Below are 21,066 nucleotides of genomic sequence, written 5' to 3' on the forward strand. Positions count from 1 at the left end.
GTGCGCGCCATGCCCCTGGGTTTTTTCTATCCACCTGCACTCATGACAGCTGGAGGCGGGCATAGTAGGCCGCAGCTAAATAACAACCATTGGGTAGAGGGTAGATAAAATTTCCCTCCCCAAGGGAATGAATGGGTGACAAAGAAATCTAGGGGCGGTGGTGCAGTCACTTCTGCAAGGAATACACACATAGATAACCTGCCCCTTTCAAACAGATTTGCGGCTCTCACCAATCAGGCCAATATGGACTGACTAGAGCCCCAACAACTAAATTTGATAGCTAATGTCCAGGATGATAACGTTAACATCCCTACCCCATGTAACATTACATTTAATGAAGGGGAGGTTACAACAGAGCAAGGTAATAGAAAAGTTAAGTTTTTGTCCTAGAATATTGCGGGCTTACGTGCCAAACAGAATGATCCCATTTGGTTGGGTAAGTTAAAAGAATATGATATAGTTGCCATGCAGGAAACATGGGCAAGGGATTATTCCTTTTGGCTGGACGGTTACTCTTCATTTTTTGTCAATGCACAGCGTACCCAGTTGGGAAGGGATAGAGGTGGCCTGATGTTACTGGTGTCTCTTAATATAGCTGGAAGTGTGAGGGAATTCACTAGCTCGTCACATCATTTTCAGTTTCTAGAAATCCTCCACCCAGACAAAAATAAGACTGTTCTTATTAATTGTTATAACTCCTTGCAGGGGGGACCCCCAAATTTTGTTTTAGAAAGTTTAAGTATGTTTCTAACTGATTATACGTCAAAACAAACCACTTTTGTTCAAATTATTTTAATGGGTGATTTTAATGTTCATTTGTGCAGTTTGCATTGTCAGATCAAAGACTATAATGGGCCTGACCTTACGACTCCCCCCCCCCATTTTGAGCATAGTTTGAAGGGATCAGCTATGGAACATCTGTTATCAGCAAATGACTTATATGAATCGGGCTTTTCTGATCCAAATGATCGTGTAGTCACATATAATGCGAGGGGTAGTGAATCTATCATTGATTACATCTTCTTATCCCCAGGACTCCTCCATTATGTTCATTTTTATAATGCCATTGAAAGTGGATTTAGTGACCACAATCCGGTGTCTTTAATCCTGGATGGGTCGCTTGGACTGCTCAAAGGGGCTTTGTTGGTCACTTCTGTGAAAAATGTAAAGAGCAAAGACCAAGGGAGGCGATTGAAATGGTGTAAAGTTTGCCCAGAGGACTTCTTAAATCTTATCGAACAAGATATGACGGTGGAACTTCAGACTTGTAGGGACCCTGAAAGGGGGGAAAAGAGATAGTTGCCGCCTTTGAGGCTATCTGCTATAGGGTGGAAGAAGAGCTTACACTTAGCCCAAAGAGGGGACCTGCCCCAGTCTCTGGTTGGTTCGACCATACTTGTTCGAAAGCTCACTCTGCATTGATGGCAGTGCTTAAACATTCCCCTAGAAATAAGTCAGTGGTAGCGCAGCTAAGGAAAAAATATGCTGCGGCGGTAAAGACACGTAAAAAAGCCGTAAAAGAAGAAGCCTGGGACGCTTTAATGGATTCGACCACCCTCAAACACAGTTCTAAATTCTGGTCCATAATTAATAACCCCTTATTTGCCCAATCACGTAATACAGATCTTGAGGCAAATATACCAGAATCAGAGTGGCTTAATCATTTCTCAGTCATCTATGGGAGCAATCAAGTTTATGAAACATTCCATATACCCTGTTATTCTGACATGCAACCCAATTTAGATTTTAATGAAAATGAAGTTAAGGTCGCAATAATTGGTTCTGCTAAGGGTAAAGCCCCGGGGCCCGATGGGGTTCCTTTAGATTTTTATAAATCAAACCCGGAAATGTGGGCAATGATATTAACGAATGTTTTTAACCATGTACTTGTAGGGGGTTTCCCTAATACCTGGACATGTTCAATCATTGTCCCAATCTTTAAAAAAGGATTATGAAGTGACCCCAAATGTTATCGTCCTATTTCCCTGCTGGATTCTTCTATGAAGATTCTGGGTAAAGTACTGTTGGCTAAAATTAACAAGTGGACACTAGAAAATGATATTTTGTCCAATGCCCAGTATGGTTTCCGGACAGGAAGAGGGACAGAGGACCAATGCCTTAATCTGCATATGATAATCTCTAAATATACAAAGGCAAAAAAGGGGGCAATCTTTGTTGCTTACATGGATCTATCCACAGCATTTGATTTAGTAAACAGAGCAAAGCTGTGGGCCATGTTGTTAAAAATGAGATTGGATCCTCTTCTGGTTTACTTTTTAGCTGAACTCCACAAGGATTTAAAGGCTTCCATCAGAATGGATCAAGAGGGACATCGAACAGCATGGTTTAAATCCGGCAGGGGTGTGCGGCAAGGCTGCATCCTTTCCCCTATGCTGTTCACTTTATACATAAATTCTCTGGAAAAAAGCCTTTTGGCTGCTTCTGTGGACACACCGCGTGCAGGAGACACTCATATTCCAGTGCTCCTGTACGCGGACGACGCCGCCTTAATAGCTAGGACACATCTTGGCCTCCAGAGGCTTTTAAATACATTCAGTGACTTTATGTCTTCTCTCGACCTTGTGGTTAATAACTCTAAATCCCATGTTATGGTTTTTGGGGCTGCTAAAAATAATACTAAACCTTTTTATTGTAAGGGGGAAGTGATCACTAACGTAAAAGTTTTCACTTACCTCGGTGTAATTTTTGACACCAAAGGCAGTTGGACTCCTCAGATAACAGCAAAAACTAAAGCAGTGAGGAGCTCTGTTAACGCCATCCTGAGCTTCTCAAGGAGACTTGGGGGGAAACCAAGTGGTGCATTATTGTCTTTGTACAGGGCGAAATCACTGGCTATAGCTAGATACGGAGCTGGACTGTGGGGCTATGTAAAAACTGAAACTATCCAAATAGAGGTTAATAAGTTTTTTTTTGTTCTATGTCAGGACTCCCCCTGTCGACAGCCACCTTTTCTGTCCACCAGGAGCTTGGAGTAGGGTACATTACTGATATCCTCTCTATGGCACCCATTCTTTTGTGGATTAGGGTCTGGATCAATATTAACTTCGGTCTTAACCACAAAATTCTGATGGATTGTTTAAAACTTGACAAACATAAAGACATTGCGTGGTTGTCATATATTCATAAGTGCTCAGTAGAACTCGGACGCCGGAGATTTTCTCCTCTCCGTTTGACCTGAAAAAAGCAGATTTAGCCTGGGTCAAGGAAACCTTTTACAAACTTAACACCTTGGAGAGAGAGCAACTCCAGCTAACTAAACCCACGGTTAGAGCACATTATATGACAATTACCTGCATAGCCATCCAACCGTATCTTGCCTTAGTTAATATTCCGTTTCACAGGTGGCCCCTGGTTAAGTTTCGATTCAACCAGATGTATTTGGTACTCTGTGATAGACAGGGATGGTTTAAGCCTGAGGACGCACCTGTATGTAAATGTGATAATTTCTCCATTCAAGACAATATGCACCTTATGTTGTTCTGCCCCTTCTATAATGTTCCAAGGCAGAAGTATCTGGTACCTTTGTTGAAGGGGAAAGCTTTCACACAAGCTAAACCAGCTCTTCTGTTCTTACAAATGCTTGAATCGCCCTTGGTAATGTTCAGTGTGGCAAATTATCTTGTTGCTGCTGTTCGGATTAGGAGGAGGAAACTACAAGTCTAACATTGGGGATTGTGATGAATGTGGCATACTTCGTTTTTTGCACATGACGATCTTTTTAATCTGACTTTTTTACTGTTTTTATATATATTGTATTGTATGAAAATTTTAATATGTATCTGGATTGTTTTTAATTGTTGTAGTATGCTTTTATGATTTTTAACTAAATCGAATAAAGTGGTTTTTGACTTGACTTGACTTGACTCATTAAAACCTCTTTTTGAGGTGGGAGTAAGTGAATCTACTAGAGAAGGACCTAAATTGTCTCCTTGGCTCACTTAGGAACGTAGATCCTTTAGTACCCTGTAGATTCGTGATGCTAGACATCATTACAAAGGGATATTAGCGTCAATCAAAAAGAGCTTGGAGAATAAAAACTGGCAGGATTTGTTAGAGGCTTCCTAGAGGAAAGATCTGTCTGCACAGCAGCAGCTCACTCACTTCACAAAATACTTGGAAAATCTTTCGACAGAGATCAGCATGGGAGTATGTGTGTAGTTCCTGCTGAGCCGCTTCTGTCTAGACCCTGCGGGCTGACCGACTTGTCCCCGCGGGGACCCTAATAAGAGGGCGGCCCCTTAGTGCCACAAGATGGCACGCTGGACAGCCCAGTGTTTAAAGGTCCCTTCGGGGGGAAGGCACGTCACTACCGGCTGGGGTGGGGGGCAGGGCGGATGTATATAAGGCTCCCACACCCCACCTGGTGGCCTCTTTGGCCTTTCACCCGGACTATGTTTGGACGTGCCCAGGAGTGCTGCTAGTCACGGTGAGTACATGTGTGCCCCCCCTTTTCGCTCGCTCCCCCCCTTATGGGGGGTCGCAGCTGGGCTGGGCGAGTCTGCGGTTGCTGCTGCAGGGGGAAAGGGGGTAGTATTTGGCAGCCCCGATGCTGGGGACCCTCCGGACATGGAGGGCGTCAGGCTGGGGAGCAGCGGTAACTTCAATCGGTACATGGTGTGATTGCGTGGAGTGCCTGGGGGCGCAACATGTGGCTGGATTGGGATGCGCTGCTGGAGGATCCGTCCTTTTCCTGGTTTGCGGGCGTTTTGGCCAACTTACACCCTCGGTGTCGTTAGGCGGGGGAACAGCGGTAACTTGGAGGAGCGGTAACTTCACTCGGGGCCTTGTGTGCAGTTGTTTGGAGTGCCTGAGGGGCGCAGCATGTGACTGGAAGGGGACGCGCGGCTTGAGCACCCGTCTATGCTGGACTGCTGGGGTTTTTGGCCAAATTTACACCCTCGGTGTCGTTAAGCGGAGCAGCGGTAACTTCATCCGGCGCCTCGGGGAAATGCTTAGAGTGCCTGGCGAAGCATGTGCAGAAGCATCCGTATTTTATCCCGTTTTGCAATGGACGGGGAGCGCAGGTGTTTTGATTAACTTACACCTCAGCGGTACGCGGAGTGGCTGCGAGCTGGGGGGGCCACGTGCTTGGGGGTCCCGGAGCGGGGGAAAATGGCACCCACGTGCAGGGGCCTATCGATCCCCCCCTGGCTTTGGGGATGCATCGGGGCAGTTATCGCCCAGCGTCTCAATCGAGGGGGAAGCCTGCATAGCCTGATCAAGGTACGTGGCCTGCGGAAAAGATGATGGAAGTGGGGGGTCGAGTGCCCTCTGGATAGTGCGGATTTCGCGAGAGGCAAGGGTCAACGGCGGGCACCCGTGCGAGGGTATCAGACAATTTGGGTTGTTGGTCCAGCCAAGCGTGATGCTCTCACACAGCCGGGGGAGCGGTCCATCGTATGGGCGCCCCTCGGTGACCGTGTGGGTTAACTGATGCAGCGGCAAACTTCGGACTGGTGTCTGGAGGTTCGAGCTGGGCCGCGCAGGGCATGATCATCTACGATGCCCCTCGCTCGCAGATCCCCCCCTTATATTTGGCGACCGAGGCAATAGTGTTGACGGGGTGGTACGCTCCTTGAGCCACTGGATTGCAATGTTTGCCGAGGTTTGGCAGGTTCAGGGCTGTGGCGGGATACAAGAGGCCTCCCAACCCCTCTCCCCCTTTATTACACCGAGAGTTCCTTGAAGAGGGGGGGGGGGGGGGGGGGGTACGGTCGGATCCAGTGTAAGGGGTGGACATGGCCACTGCGGAATAAGATTGGGGGGTCCACAATTGTGTCGCTAATTTTTAAGTGAGGGCGAAGGAGAGGTAATGTGACGGCAGCCATGCATGCCGCCTTAGGGACACGGACATTTTGCGAGGCGAGGCCTGGTTTGGGGGAGTAGGAGGCCTCAGTGGTATATAAGTGCTTTGTATACAGGATGACAGGAATATCAACGGAATGGGTAACTACCATAATTCTATGAACCATAACATATCTAGCGTTAACCGGCATTTAGCGCCACTGGCGAGTCAATGTGCTGTGCCACAACTTTGTTTTCCTGACATATATCTAGTGTTAACCTGCAAATTTCGCCAGTGGCGGGACAATGTGGTAGGCAATAACTTTGTGTTCCGGAAATGTGCTGGGCTAACATTTCTGTACTTACAGGAGGTGTTCCTTACCATTGGTGCGCCGGAAGATGGACCAAGGCAAACTCCGGAACGGGGACGGGGCCAACGGCACGGAAACAGAAGGCACAAGGCTCTGAGACACAGGGCACAGCAGAAATTTCTCCATTTATATTGCAGGTGGCAGAGACAATACCTTTGGAGGACAAGAACGGTTGAGATTGCGCATAAGAGCGAGAACATAGAGGGAATAAAAGCAGGTATGGGGCATGGGACAGCGGGCACTGGGGGAGCAAGGGAGTGCGCTTGCCCGCGTTGGGCGTCTATGGACTGGCGGAGGAACTGCTAGGAGGAGCACAGCACAAGCAAGGGTTTTCTCGCCACGTATACGTTTTCTCATCCAAGCTCCCATTCATCCTCGCTCGCAGAGGATTACCGGCGCTGTGCGCACCTCACACACTACGTTCACGCACGCCTCCATACGGTAGTAAGTATTTGGGGAAATGGGGGCACACATCCTCGAAAGAGCTGGGGACGGAAAGGCCGGCCGTGGGTTCAGCACAATGTATCCTGTGGCTGACCCATTTATTTTCTCCCCAGATTGTCGTTCCGTGTGTCAGCAATAGTCAGTATGGACAGCCAGTGCTCCCCCTCACTTTTCCCGGAGACATCCCAAGTGGAGGACTCGTCGCCGGGTACCTCCCAAGACGCGCAATGGGCAGACTTTATAGAGATGGCCACGGTTAAGAGCCTAGCGTGGGCGACCGGCATTTTAAATGCCCCCGAGCCAGAAGACTCTGGAATTGTCGACGATTCGCCCCCTTCAGAACTACAGCCCAGTGCGGATGCGGCCCCATCGAGACCCAAGCGTGTTAGCACGCCCACAATCAGGGATTTCCCTCAAGATCCTCTACCGCCACCTAGGAGCAGAACTGTGACGACCCCCAAGGAGGTCACAACTCAGGTGGCTGTTCCCCTGCCCTCGGTGCCAGTCACCGCGAAGGATAGCCACGCTGCCCAAGGTAATTACGCTACTAGGGATGACTTGGCTAAAATGATGGACACTATGAACACTTTCATGTTACGTTTCCAAACAGGGTCTGTGGTTGCAAGCCCGGCACAAGTGGGCAGTAGTGCTAGTGATAAAGAGAGGGCCGCACCTACAGCGGCAAGTGTTTGGTCCACAGGGCAGCCAGCAGGACAGGGGGTGGCCGCGCAGGCTGTAGGTATTCCGGTAAATATCAGAACAGTTGTGCCAATTGCGGTGCCTACACCGGTCTCCCTTCCACCACCATCGTCCAGCCTGGTCCCGCCCACAGCAAGCAGTAGCGCAGGGGTCCCTCCTGCAGTGATCTCTTCACCCACACACTCTCCCTCCGTGGTCCCCATTGTTACAACCACCCCGCTGCTGTCCGGGCGATGCTCTTTGGCTTGGCAGGTGCCGCAGGCAGCCAAAGAAGGGATTTGGAGGCGGGAGTTCATAGACATTTTCACGCTACTCATGCTGGGGCAGGAGGGCCTGGATGCCAGGAAGATAGGTGCTAAGGAGGACGAAAAGAAGGTCAAGTACGCACCCTGGCCAGAAAAGAACATTGCCAACTGGCTGGAGGCATTTTCTATTCTAGCCTCAGTCACCATCGAGAAATTCCCAGAGCAGGGCCCGGGGTTGGTGCAGTACTCGGACCATTCACAATGAGGCCATGAAATGGATGGGTGAACTACGATAGGGAATTTAGGAGGAAAATGTCTCGGTGCCCGGAAATGGTTTGGGATCAAAAAGAAGTGCAGCTCTGGATGTAGCATATGGGGGCCCGGGCACAACAGAACAATGGCCCACAAGTTAATCATCACGGGAGGCAGGCTTCGCACGGGGGATCCTTTCATCCAGGGGCAGGGGGCAAACATGCCTTTCACGGAGCACGCAGAGGAGAGGGATATAGAGGGGGTTTCAGGAGATCACCCCCAGTTTAACAACGGGTCATGCTCCTGGGGTAAGACGTGCAAATTCCAGCACGCATATCACACATGTGGGGGGGTCTCACCTAGCGACCTCCTGCCAATCCAAGCAGGACGCACAGCCAGCTGGCAAAGGTGGGCAACATAATTGAGCCAGACAGTACGCCGTTAGCTATGGTTCTCCTCCCCCCCCCCCCCAATCCATCTCCCGCCTCTGATCAGCATCTAGTCATGGACGGCGTCCCAGGCAAATCAGAGTTTCTGTCCGCTGTGGTACCTTCTCCTTCGCCAGGGCAGTCTTCCTTAGGCTGTTCCCCAGTAAGCCTGGACAACATTACCCCCTTCTTAGACGGTATCCCAACGTGACAGACAGCCGTTGGCTGCTGTTTGGGTTTCATGAAGGCTTTAGGATCCCTTACGTGGGTGCCCTGGGCAGCAGAGAAGCCGACAACCTCAGATCAGCAAGAGATCAACCGGAGGTAGTTCGCGCAAAAGTAGAAAAGGAGAGGTCTTTGGGCCGGGTGGGGGGACCATTCCTGCATTCCCCCGTTGGAAACCTTTGTGGTATCGCCCCTCAGGGTGGGGCCAAAGAAAGAACCAGGTGCTTTCAGATTAATTCATCATCTCTCTTACCCAGAAGGGGCTTCTGTTAATCATGGATTGGAGGAGGGCACATGCTCTGTGTCATATTGTACGCTGGACGATGCTTTGGACCTAGTCAGGAGGGCGGGTAGAGGGGCCTGGTTAGCCAAGGCAGACATTGAATCTGCTTTCCGTTTACTACCAGTCCACCCGAGCAGCCATCACCTGCTGGGCTTCAAGCTAGACGGCAAGTACTATTCTGACAAATGCATGCCCATGGGTTGGTTGCGCTGTGTCCTGTGCGTATTTCGAAGCGTTCAGTTGTTTCTTACAATGGGCCCTTCAAGACACCTATGGGGTGGAAGTGGTGACTCATTACCTTGACGACTTCTTGTTCATCAGGAGTGATGGAACACAGCATTGTTTACAGGCCCTTGCAGACTTTGAACAACTAACTGGGCATTTAGGGGTCCCTCTCGCCCCTGGTAAGACAGTGGGGCCAGCGCAGGTGCTAACTTTCCTGGGGATTGAGATTGATACTATTGCAGGAGAGTCCAGATTACCGGCAGATAAAATACGCGACCTTGCGAATCAGATTCAAACCTTGGCTGGGCAAGACAGGGCCTCCCTGGAGTGCCTTCAAGGCATCTTGGGAAAATTGAACTTTGCAGCTAGAGTCATCCCAGCGGGTAGGGTGTTTGCCAGGAGACTGGCCAGGGCCACCGCCAAGGTCACTAAGAAACACCACATGGTGAAGCTGAGTAAAGGAATGCAGCATGACCTGGCCATGTGGGCGGAGTTCCTGGCCAAATTCAATGGTTCAGTGATTTGGAGGGCCCCCTGGGCTGGCAGCCTGGATCTAGCGCTATACACGGATGCTTCAGGTAGGCAAGGGTTTGGGGCCATTTTGGACAGGGAGTGGTGCGCAGAAAAATGGCCCAATGCTTGGCACAAGAAAAAGGTTACGGCTAAGATCACGGTGCTAGAGTGGTTCCCCATTGTTGTGGTGTTACACTTGTGGCCTGCAGTACTGTCAGCCAAAAGGGTTCTCTTCTGGTCAGACAACTTGGCAGTGGTGCAGGCTATAAACTCTCATTCTGCAAGTTGCCACCTGGTCTTGTGCCTTCTAAGGGAGCTGGTGCGGGCGTGTCTGTTCAATAATGTTGAATGCAGGGCGCGTCACATTCAGGGTACACAGAACATTGCGGCTGAGGCTCTCTCTCTCGTTTTCAGTGGCGCCGATTCCAGGAAGCATGGCCGAGAGCGAGAGAGGAGGCGACCCCCCTTCCTGGCACATCTCTGGTACCTGTTGAAGTGGAAAGGCGAATGAGGGGACTGGGGGAGCTGTCATTAGCACCAAAGACAAACAAGAGATAGAGGGCATGCATTCAGAAATTCTGTAATACAGTAGGAGCATGGGAGGACTGCGGGGCCTCATTAGTATTAAGTGGGCTAAGGACAGCAAGAAGAGCCACTCTTGGATCTCAGGCCACCTAGCAGCCATCAGCCACCACGCTACGCTAAGGGGACAATCAGACCCAACCAAGGCCTTCGTGATTAGGGCACTATTAAAAGGGTGGGCTAGGAGTGAACCAAAGGCACCGGACACTAGATCACCCATAGACTTTCAAACACTGCAGGAGATGATAGACTGGGTGCACAAGCCCACTAGCTCGGCTTTTGAGGCGGCGCTGTTTGCAACTACGTTCAGCATGGCGTTCTTTGGGGCATTCAGGATTAGCGAGTCGGTTGCTAGAGTAAAGAACGACACGTCAGGAGTGGCATTGAAGATGCAGGATGTGTCACACTCTGGCGATGCACTCAAAATTACGCTAAGGAAATCAAAGACTGATCAGAGGGGTGAAGGAAAGGTGTTTTGGTTGCCCAGCTTGGGAGTAAGCAAGTATTGCCCAGTCAGCTTAGCAGTCGCATACCTGGCGTTACGCCAGTCCACAGACGGCTACCTTCTCATCCATGCAGACAGCACCCCCCTCACTAAGTATCAGGTAGAACACGTAATGCACGCATGTCTGGCGCTGTCTGGCAAGAATGACCCGAGCAAGCGTTTCTGCAGCAATTCCTTTCGCATAGGCGCAGCAACCACAGCATTCAATGAAGGCTTGCCAGCGGAGGGTATCAAGCAGGTGGGGCGGTGGTAATCCCACTGCTTCAAAAGATACATTAGACCATGAGCGCCTCAAGAGATGTCAGGTCTGACAACGGACACCGCCTGGGGGGGGGCAATCCATAGTTGTTTTAGGGGCATGTAATTCAAATACGGTACGCCCTGTGGCAACCAAAGTTATGGAGCTGCCAGAACACGGTCCTCCGGACTGGCAGCAGCATGTTGTGTGATGTATATTCGATTGCAGTGGGGTTTGGTCTGTGTTTAATAAAACAAGTTGGCTACATCACATCTCTTTATTTACCAGGAACAAAGGTCTGGGTGATGGGCCACTCGGGTGTCTCCAGATTGGCACAGTGGTCTGAAATCAGGAAGTGAAAGCATGGGTTTTACAACACAGAGATACTTTGGCTGGGATTCCCGGGCCTGCGATGGAATGGGTTGTTGGGCACGCTGCGGGAACTGGGTAGGATCTCCCTTCCTCCAGACGTGTAAGTTCTACACCCGGGGTGGAACGACCTACTGGCACTGAGCAAAAAGGACATTGCTGCGGGACATGAAGGCGACCCTGTGCAAAATAAGCAGCATGTTCGGGACCTGTGAACTGTGGTGGTGGGAGATCACGCCACGGCTAGTGTGGCATGGGGCTCGCTCAGGTCAAGCGTTGGAGGTGGCGCGCAGGAGAGTCAACTGCGCAATGCGTAAATTCACAGATCAGATGGGATTTGGATTCATAAGACATGGGGAGCTGCACGCCAAATCCACAGGATGCTTTGAGGAGGAAGGAGGAGGAGGATATCTTTCCAGGGTGGGCATGGATTTGTTACTCTTAGACCTTGAGGAAGCATTGAGAGGGGCGGTTGTAAGTAGGAGTGCGGGCAAAGGTGGGGGGCCCTGGTTGCGGCGGTCGCCACACCCAGGGCTGTGGCGGAGTTACAGGATGATCCAGAGGCGGAAAGGTACTCAAGAGTACCCTATCCAGGAGCACAAAGGGTGCCGAGGCCTAATATCTCCAGGAGATCTGTGTGGTGGACCCTGGGGTGCGACGGCGCCCTGTTATCCTACGGGTGGTTGGAAACCTGTACAACCGGGGGTCGCTTGAACGCTTCGCCCCTCGTAGGGGGGTGTGTGAGCAAGAGGGTGGACCAATGGTTCACCAGATGTGGGAGGGGCTATCCTCTCACCACAACCGCTAAGCACCATCTGGCCAAGGCCGCGATGCAAGTTGGCTCATCAGGTGGTAAGCTGCGAGGGGCGGCTTGCCTTTGGATCGTCTGTAAGATAACCCACCATGTTGGCATAGTAGGTAGGCTAATAAACCTGCAGCAACGTTTTCCCATCAACAAGTTGTCTGGTCTATTTATTTATGTGATATGTATATTTCTGTTGGAGGGCTGGTGAGTGGGGCCGATATTAGCACTAAGCAGGCTGCTGCCCTTTGCCCTCTGAGGCCCCTTCGGAATCAGACAAGGGTATGCTGTATGCACCTGGGTCCCGAGGGTGTGCTCTGAAATAGTTGTATTATGTCGCTTGCAAAGCTCTTAAAATGCCTCAGATCAGACAACACTCTGTCACTAAACGGGTTTAATGGTGTGTTGCGGGGGAGAGAAGAGGGTTGGTGCCGAGGGGCTGACTTGACCTCGGGGCCAGGGAGGGGCCGGTGTCCTGGCTTATATAAACTTGGTGTCCGGTGTAAGTGCGAGGTGAGACGGACCAAGAGACATCTCCTGTTGAGTACTCTGCATGGGAGATTGCGCTTGGCTTTACTAACTATCTCAGACAGTAAGAGAGTTTACTAGGGAAGTTGGTCGCATTGATACCTGTTGGTTTTGTGATGATGCAGAGACTCTTTGTGAACACTGGCCCTTTTACGCCCGCACTCACACATATGCATGCACTAACAGACACACACATCACATCCATACACATCACTTAAAAACCAGGCAAACACCTAAACAAACACACACACAAAACACAGTTCAGACACACACGCACAACACATCCATACACATCAGACGCATAAACCTTAGGCAAATACCAAAGCACACACACAAATCACATCCACACACATCAGACACACAGATACACACAGCAGATTCATACACATCAGACACATACACATTAGGCAATCAACAGTCATTACATTGGGACTGCTTGAAGTGGGGATCCAGGTAACAAGCATCGAACGTCCTCTGTAACAGGTCAAAGTAAAGACCCTGGACTCTCTGCAACCACACCCCAGCAGTCACCCATATTTATCAGTATGTGCCACTGAGTGCTCATTTGATCTTTGTGGTTGAGTGTCTTGTGTACATGTCCACCAGATCAGAACTGCATCTCTTAAGATCAGTGGAGCTGAAACGATTTTCAGGGTGGGGGATGCTGCCAACAATGTTGCGGCAATTAACACATAGGTACCGCGACCAATCCAAGCGTTTCATAAAGTACAAGTCCATTTAGGAGACTGGTCAAGGTGTGGTATGGAGCATAGAGCGCATTATGAAGAATAGGTTATTAAAAGCATCATGTGATATAGCACACTTTCATTTACAGACATCGTGTATCCATTGATAAGGCTGCAAACGTTGCACTGATGCAATTTTACTGATAGAACTATATAGCTCACATACAATCCGGTTTCAACAAATGTTTATCTTTTACTCATCCCAAGTTAAGGATCATTTGTTTTGGTCCTATTAAACATTTGTTTCCATCACACTTCAGGCGTGCTTTCCTAACTGCTGATGTTTCAAAAATGTGTACAATTGATTTACAGATATTTACATTTTGTTGCGCTAAAAAAACAAGCATGTGCAATGCAATAGGTCTCGCATTTACACGTGTTTAAGCTATTGCCATTTTAAATGACAATGCCTTTTATGTACTAAAAACAAAAACAAAAATAAAAGACATTGTCATTTGTAATGTTAACAGCTCAAACTCACGTAAATGCGAGACCTTTTGCATTGCAAATGCTTGTTATAAATTGGGACCACCTCTGCTCCTTTCCAAGACCCGGGGACTGGGGCGCCTTTAGCTATTGCATTTGCCAAGAGAAGAATGTGGCAGGCCCAATTTGAAATACCGGATAGAAATAGGTCACCCGGTATGCAGTCTTGTCCTACAGCCTTGGACGGTACTATTCAGCCTATTGTGGCCTCAATTTCACCCAAGGAAGAAAGCTCATCAGTCGAGTGGTGTCCAACAGACTCGGCCATCTCCACCGGGGACAAACCCGACGGGCTTGAGTAGAGCCCCCGGAAATGATCGTACCGTGCTTGGGCAGAAATTAGATTGGTCTCCGGTGCACTCCTACTTTACTGCCCCAGGTGACTAAAGACCAAAATAAGTGGTCATCCTTTGCTACACTTGCTTCCCTAAGTTGCTGCCCATGAGATTCATCCCATGCCTTCTTTGTCGAGTGCAAGGTGGCCTTATAGCACTTCCTGACGATTCAGATCAGGGGGCAGTTCTTATCCCCAATTGTTGCAGCCAAGAGGGTTCACTCATGTCTGCAGTCATTTGGGTACCTGGAGTGACCCCCTCTTGAGGACTTATTGGACTTACGGTGCAATCTAAGGGCTGTAAAGTGAACAATAATTCGGTCACAGGTGTGGGAGTGAACCGTAGTTGCATATGCCAATCCACTTTCACTGGCAACCACAGACTGGAGCTCTAATATGCCTACTGCCTGGTCATGCTGAATGCCTAGAATCTTACGGTCTTGCAGAGCTACCTTCCGCCATTTTAGGGATCTGCTATTATTCGAGGGGAGAATTTCCCTGGTGAGTGTAGAAGGTGGGTTGCTTTTGAGATAATATGAAGCTTCCCACAGAAGGTTCATACTTAAACAGAGAGGATTATGGTCACTCTCTGTGGTGTTGCCCACGCTCATATCAACTAGCTCTCCCCAGAGCCTGACATCGAGAAGAATGTAGTCGAGCCGGGAAACTGGCTCTGTTGTATGTGTTGGCACCCTGCCAATCCGAGGGTGTTCTGCCAATTACTGCCCTTAGGCCGAACTCAACATTAAGGGCAAGTGCCATCTGTGTCCATTTTTTGACTGGAGGCAAGTTTAAGGAGAGGACAGCCCATTTGGTGTCACCAGCCTCAGTGCCTACCAGGTCTTTTTTTTTCTCAAGTGGTTCGAAAGTGCGGTTAAGATCGCCCGCTACTATCACTCTGGAATGAGGTGAGCATCTGATAAGATTTCTTCCAGCCGGGTGATAGTGGGTGAACTCCTACCACCTTTTGTCCCTCTCACATAAACGTTGAACAAGTCAATATGAGCTCCCCCCTTTGGTCCCCTAATGCCTAGCCCAAACATATCTGGGCTTGAGCTTGAGTGAAGAGTAATCTGACAACACAAAGCGATGCTCACCTAAATAATCAAGCCTCTTGTTGGGCACCCTCTCCCTATTGTTGTTGCTGGTGAACAATTCCATACGAAACCCAACTTAAATAGGGCAATCAAACTCCAAGTCTCCTGAAAAATGCAGATGTTGTAACTCTCAATTAGATCATTCCAGAGAGGATATGTCATTTTGCAATTTAACCAAGCCACATTCCATGATATCACCCTAAGTTGCCAGCGGGGGTCTGGGTTAGGAGGCGCTACAACATTTGAGATGGGGGGGGGGGGAATGGGGGAGGGGGGGGGGGGGGGGGGGGACAATGGCCAGTTGGAGCCTGGGATGGAACCTGGGAGATGTGACTTGTGCGATGGTCTGCACCCACCATCCTACTGCTGTTATTAGAGACGTTACACATACCTAATTCTGCTAGAGGTCTGTCTTCCCCTGAGTATGGCACCTTCCGACAATCCACAGATGTTAAGCAACTATCTACACAAGAGAGTAGGGTAGCACGAGACCCGGGATGCAAATATTCTTCCTTCGGGAGTCAATCAGTGGCTTCTAAGCTAGAGTCGCAATCTATTTGGCCAGATGGTTGGGGTGCAAGCAACTTGCTATGTTCAAAGGGTGTAAAGCACTTTAATTGGATTGAGGAGGTTTTGGGGGAGCAGGTCCGGTATTCCAGGGCGAAGAGGTTTTCAGCCAGGTCTGTCCCTTTCAGTGTAAATTCAATGCAATCTAATGTCGGAACAGGAGAATAACACCTCCGTGCCTGGATAATATCACCACGGATCACCGAACGGAGCCCCTGACATAGCGAAACCAGAGGATTGCTCTGTTGGTCAAAGAATCATGCCCTTTCCTTTTGTCAAACTTGAGGTAGTCGGTAGAGTCCAAGCATTGCATGGCAGTGATTGACCCTGGGGTGGAAGGTTTTTTTTTAGTCCCAGGGTGACTAAGGGAACCAAGCGTGGCCACTGGGTTAGAAGAACAAGTAAGTCGTTTGGCAGTGGGTTCTAATGATAGTTGGGTGTGAAGGGCGATGGTTGAGTTCGACTGGATGTGCCCGTAAAAGGCGGGATCCCTTACACCAGTATTAGCCTGGTGCGATATGCATTGATTACCCGGGGATAGTGTTTGAGCTTCTGATACAGATGTAAAAAGCAATTGGGGGAGGGGGGGGGGGTAAGATCTTCTGCACTAAGGACTTAACTAAGGTGGGGAGACCCTCAATCATCATCTCTTGTTCCCTATTTCAGCCCTAAGTGTATTAATGAGTTGTTGATGTATATTCTGGGATTCTAAGTGTGGTGCAGATGAGGTCTCATTGAATGCGACAGAGAGCTGCTGGGGGCTGTTTCCCTCAGGGTCACCAGCCAGGTCCAAAAGAGGAGTAAATCTATTTCAACAAGAGATGATGGATTCTGGCTGTGACATTGTGCTACTAGAAGTACCTTGAAAAGTTGTAGGGTGAAGAGTGGACCCTCACGGTCTGGAATGGGGCCTCTGAATTGTGTCGAGGGGTACTCTTTGGGAATTACTTTTTGAACAATCACTGGGATGGCAGGAGGGCGACTGGGGATAATAATAACTAGAGAGGGTTCGCTAGAAGAAGTGCGTGAGGGAGTATCTGGTTCAGCTTCTAAGATAACTTCACACTCGCTAATCAGACTATCTATGAGATCAAAACGTTCTAGGGCACAGTTACTTCCTGGAATTTTCATTGATTTTCTGACTTTTTTCCCCTTTCCCCTTTTGACCGCCCCCGGGACCCTCCATAGTTTTTCTCTTCCCCATCCATCTGTAGCTTTGGACAGCAGACTGCCGCAGATGGTAACCAGCTACAACCTATCCACTTGCCAGCAGTTATTTCCAGAATATTACATCAAGGTGGTAGTAGGCAGGGGGATTTTTTGCCCTAGCTGTGCCAAGCAGTGAATGCCCAAAGTTGCTGCCTCTGTGGCTGGAGCTGTTTAAGATCAAAGAAAAAAAATGGTCTTCAAAAAAATGTTTAGTTATGCAAGGACAGGGATTAAAACGTACTCCCACAACTAGCAGAGTAATGGAAAAAACAAAACAGACAGCCAGCGACAACAAGAGCAGTCCATAACAATGTTCAGTGACCCAAGGCAAGTCAAGGGGCAGTCCCAGCTTGCTTGTAAGCAGGGAAGTACGGGTTCAGACCTTGATCAACAACAGCAAGTTGAAAAAGGGAAGGGAAAAAGGCACAGTACCTTAAGTATCAAGTGACGACCTGGAGTTGGCTTAGAGGATACCAGATGTAAGGGGGTGTGGAAGGGGAGCGCCGCGCAACCCTGCAGCGCAGCCCTCGAGCAGGGATTCCATGACAACTGACCCTCCTGCGTCCCTGACGACCAGGACTCCTCCTCTCTTTTTTCCCATGCAGGTCACAGAGCAACCAGCGGCATCACCCAACAACCCGGAAGTGAACTCAGCTGACCCCGGAAGTCCCGCCCCCATAGTCAGCCCGACACACAGAAAAGCCGACGACGAAGAGAGGAGAGTTCAATGCAGCGGACTCGTGGCAGGAGACAGTGTGCGGAGAACCTGGGACGGAGAGCGGAAAGAGCAAGAGCGGAAGCGAAGAGGAGGAGGACATCTGGACCGAAGACTGGTGGTGTCCTCCGGAGGTTGTTGGAGAGCGGCCGCAACTCACTGGAGAGTTGCGGCGGGGCACGTGAGTACACGGTTACCTTTTTCTCCGTGTCTCCCTGTAAATACGTGTATACTAGCTGTATATAGACCCCCTCACAGACTATACACCGCTGCACTGTATATACGTAAGGTTTCACTCCACTTAGCCCGTTGTACTATAGCCCTTGCACCCCTTCCTGACCGCTGCATGCTCTTCTTTACCCCATCTCGTCTGCTCTGATCCTTGAACCCCTCTTTTTCCTCATCCTCACGTTCTCTTTGACCCCTTCACAACCCAGTGGATGGTGACAGTACTCCGATGGTCCATAAACAGTCAAGGACTAACTGCCCTTTTCTCTCTCTTTTCACCTCCGAGGCGACACCGGACCCCGGCCTTAAGACCTAATCCGAAGACCTTCTCACCTATACGGACGAGAACGAACTTCCAGCCATCCAGCCTCACCTCCTTCCAATCCCTCTTGTTTTCCCTGTGTGAGAACAATAAAAACAGCTGCAATAGCGCACTACATACGGCCTCCACGCCTGTTATTCCGGTCCTCCCGTACCCCTAGCCCACAGGGGGGTGGGCCCTGCCCTGCCTCTTCCTGGCAATGACGGGTCTGCCCTAGGCCTGGGCGCGTCCCACACCGCGGTGTATTGTTGCCGCTTTAATAGCGCGTTGTGGCCCTCCCTCCACGAAGCAGAGCAGAGGCTTCTGGGACCTGCAGTCCCCCTAGCCGGTAACAGGCAAGTGGCATGCGGTGGGCACGCGATTTTAATATGTACCCAAGTCAAGGTTTGAGGTTCTGTAGTAGTAATGGTACCATAGATCCATTTTATTATATCGCATTTTGCACACTATCGTAAGGCTTTTTGATAGAAATAATTTATTTGCACTCATTTTAGCTACGTTTATCATAACTTCTGTATTTCAATTCCATTTGACCGACCTAAGAAATAGGGGTTCACATGTAAGTTCATATATTGTTACGGGGAATAGGAGACAGTAACACTGTGCGCTAAGACATCCCAGGAGATGCTTATTTTGCGCCTAGTGTCTCAAGTCACTATATTTTCTGTTATATTAACGTCAATCTTGTAAATTAATTGGGTTTTGTGATGAATTTTTGGGAATGGTCCATTTTAACTGTTTTATATTGCTTTCATGGTCTTCTACTGAAATAAAGTGTATTTACTTCCATTAAAATATTGTCATTAAAAAAAGTCTGACTACTTTGTGCCAAGCTACTGGAGAGTTAAGCACATGTTAATTTAGTGACTTTTGAGGTTCATCCTGACAAGGACTGTGGTTGTTGCTTGAGTGGGGTTTGCTCCTCCCTCAACCAATTACCCAATGTATTACAGTGCAGCTTTAACAAACAGATGCAACCCTGTTAAGATAAATTTGGAACACCTCCTCCACTTGTTTAAAGCAGGCAATGGATACATATAAACAGATTTTTTTGTTGTTAAATTGTTGGGATTTTCAGTTCCAATCCGGACACTAACTTTCATGGAACTGTGCCCAGTTCAGAGGTCTCACTTACCTGCCTGAACAGAGCACAATTTTTTATGTCCAAACTTCCAGTCAGCCACTTGATGGTCTTTGCTGCAGTAGTGAACAGAGTGGCACTTTGAACATGCTTTTGGTGCAATACAGCCACAAACCCTACACAAATGGGCTCCACATTTTAGCCTCAGGCTGCTGCAAGCTATTTCCTCTGGAGTAGGGTTGTCTGGTGGTGGATCATAGGAGTACGTATCATTCCGTCGCTGTAGCTGATTTCTAAAAACTGATACAAGAAAAGGATCAATAGACATTCCTTTTCAGCTGAAAAATCCTGAATTAGACTAGGCTCAATTTAAATATACATATAATCAGAGAAAGGATTGTGCGAGTAAGACATTATCATTTCATTAATTTGCCCTTAATAACTGGCCTTTATGTGTAACCATAATTTCAACAACAATTATGACTGTGCTATATGCACATCTTTCATGATGGATTAAAATGAACTGTTTTAGTTCAAGAAACGGATTTTTTTTTTTTTTGTAATTAAGCTTAGTTTATTTGTAAATGAAGAAGCCCACAGAGCACTGCGACTGGCCGGAGAAGATCCCAAAAGTGAATAACTCAACAGCTTGGAATTTCTAGGGCGACCGCTTGCAGAACGCAAAGGGTGGTTTTAGAGTATACAATATTGTACATAGGCTAGACTCGAGGGAGGCTTGAGCAGAACAGTGTTCCTGCCACTACAAGTGATGCAAATCAAGCGACAGGCACGCTACACACTTACACACTACATCACGTTCCTCATTAAAACAACAATAAAATTGGATGTGAGAACCGAAAAAGTAAAAGGATGAAAATAACACTTCCGGTCAGATGTATCAAGCGTTTTCACATACGGGCCGACTCGCAGAATCTGCCGTTTGCGAACGGGAAAAAGCCTCTTGGGATGTATAATCCCAAAAGGCATTCACAAATGTTGCGAATGTATTTAGAGAATCGCAATTTGCAATCCTTAAATGCAATGCAGTAAGCATAAAAAAATTGCGACCTGGCTTTAAGGAATTGCAAATAAACACCAACTTCTAGTTGGTGGTAATCTGCTAACTCCTTTAAAAATTCAAATTTTTTGCATTTTTGTAAGTGGAATGTGGCGCTCATACACGCCCTTATGGCATGAGTGCGCGCCACATGTGCACACATGCATATTCCAGGGGTGCAACAGGGTGTCCTTTTGGCACCCTTGCACCCCTGAAATTGCATGCACAACCTGCGAGCACCTATTTGGCACTCGCAAATTGCGAATGCAATCCTATTCATTCCTATGGGCCTCTAGGCCCATAGGAATAAACTGGAAGATATTCCTCAATAGTGAATCGCAATTAGCGATTTGCTAATAAGGAATATGTAAGATTCACAATCTTTTTTGCAAATCCTACATTCAGTGCAATTCTCTATTCAAGAATCGCAAAAGCAACTTTAAAAAAAATATATATATATTTGTATTGATTTTTTCTGCACTGTGTATAACAAACCATAAACAATAAAAAGGTATGCAATAAAGTCAATCAATTGCGCTGAATACATTTCATCACCATCAGACCCTTGTCGCACAACAGGAATTTCATGGAATGTTCGCCCATCACCACCCCATCCCGCCTCACTCTTTGCATCAGTCGTGTCTTGGCCCCTCAATCCCTTTCGCTGATTAGTGAGATGTGCCTCCACACCGCCACTCAGCCTCATGGCG

The 21,066-nt window shown here is 48.6% G+C and overlaps 1 protein-coding gene across 1 annotated transcript in view; it reads right to left on the minus strand.

Annotated features, from left to right (window-relative positions):
* Positions 1-21,066, minus strand: part of PDCD2 (programmed cell death 2) — a 323,560-nt gene that overhangs the window by 279,002 nt on the left and 23,492 nt on the right. The window contains exon 2 of the mRNA XM_086927106.1: positions 19,354-19,599. Coding sequence (XP_086783232.1) covers positions 19,354-19,599 — 246 coding nt within the window. The remainder of the gene's footprint in view (positions 1-19,353; positions 19,600-21,066) is intronic.

This window comes from Lissotriton vulgaris, chromosome 6 (assembly GCF_964263255.1).
Source record: "Lissotriton vulgaris chromosome 6, aLisVul1.2, whole genome shotgun sequence".
NCBI classification, from domain to species: Eukaryota; Metazoa; Chordata; class Amphibia; order Caudata; family Salamandridae; genus Lissotriton; species Lissotriton vulgaris.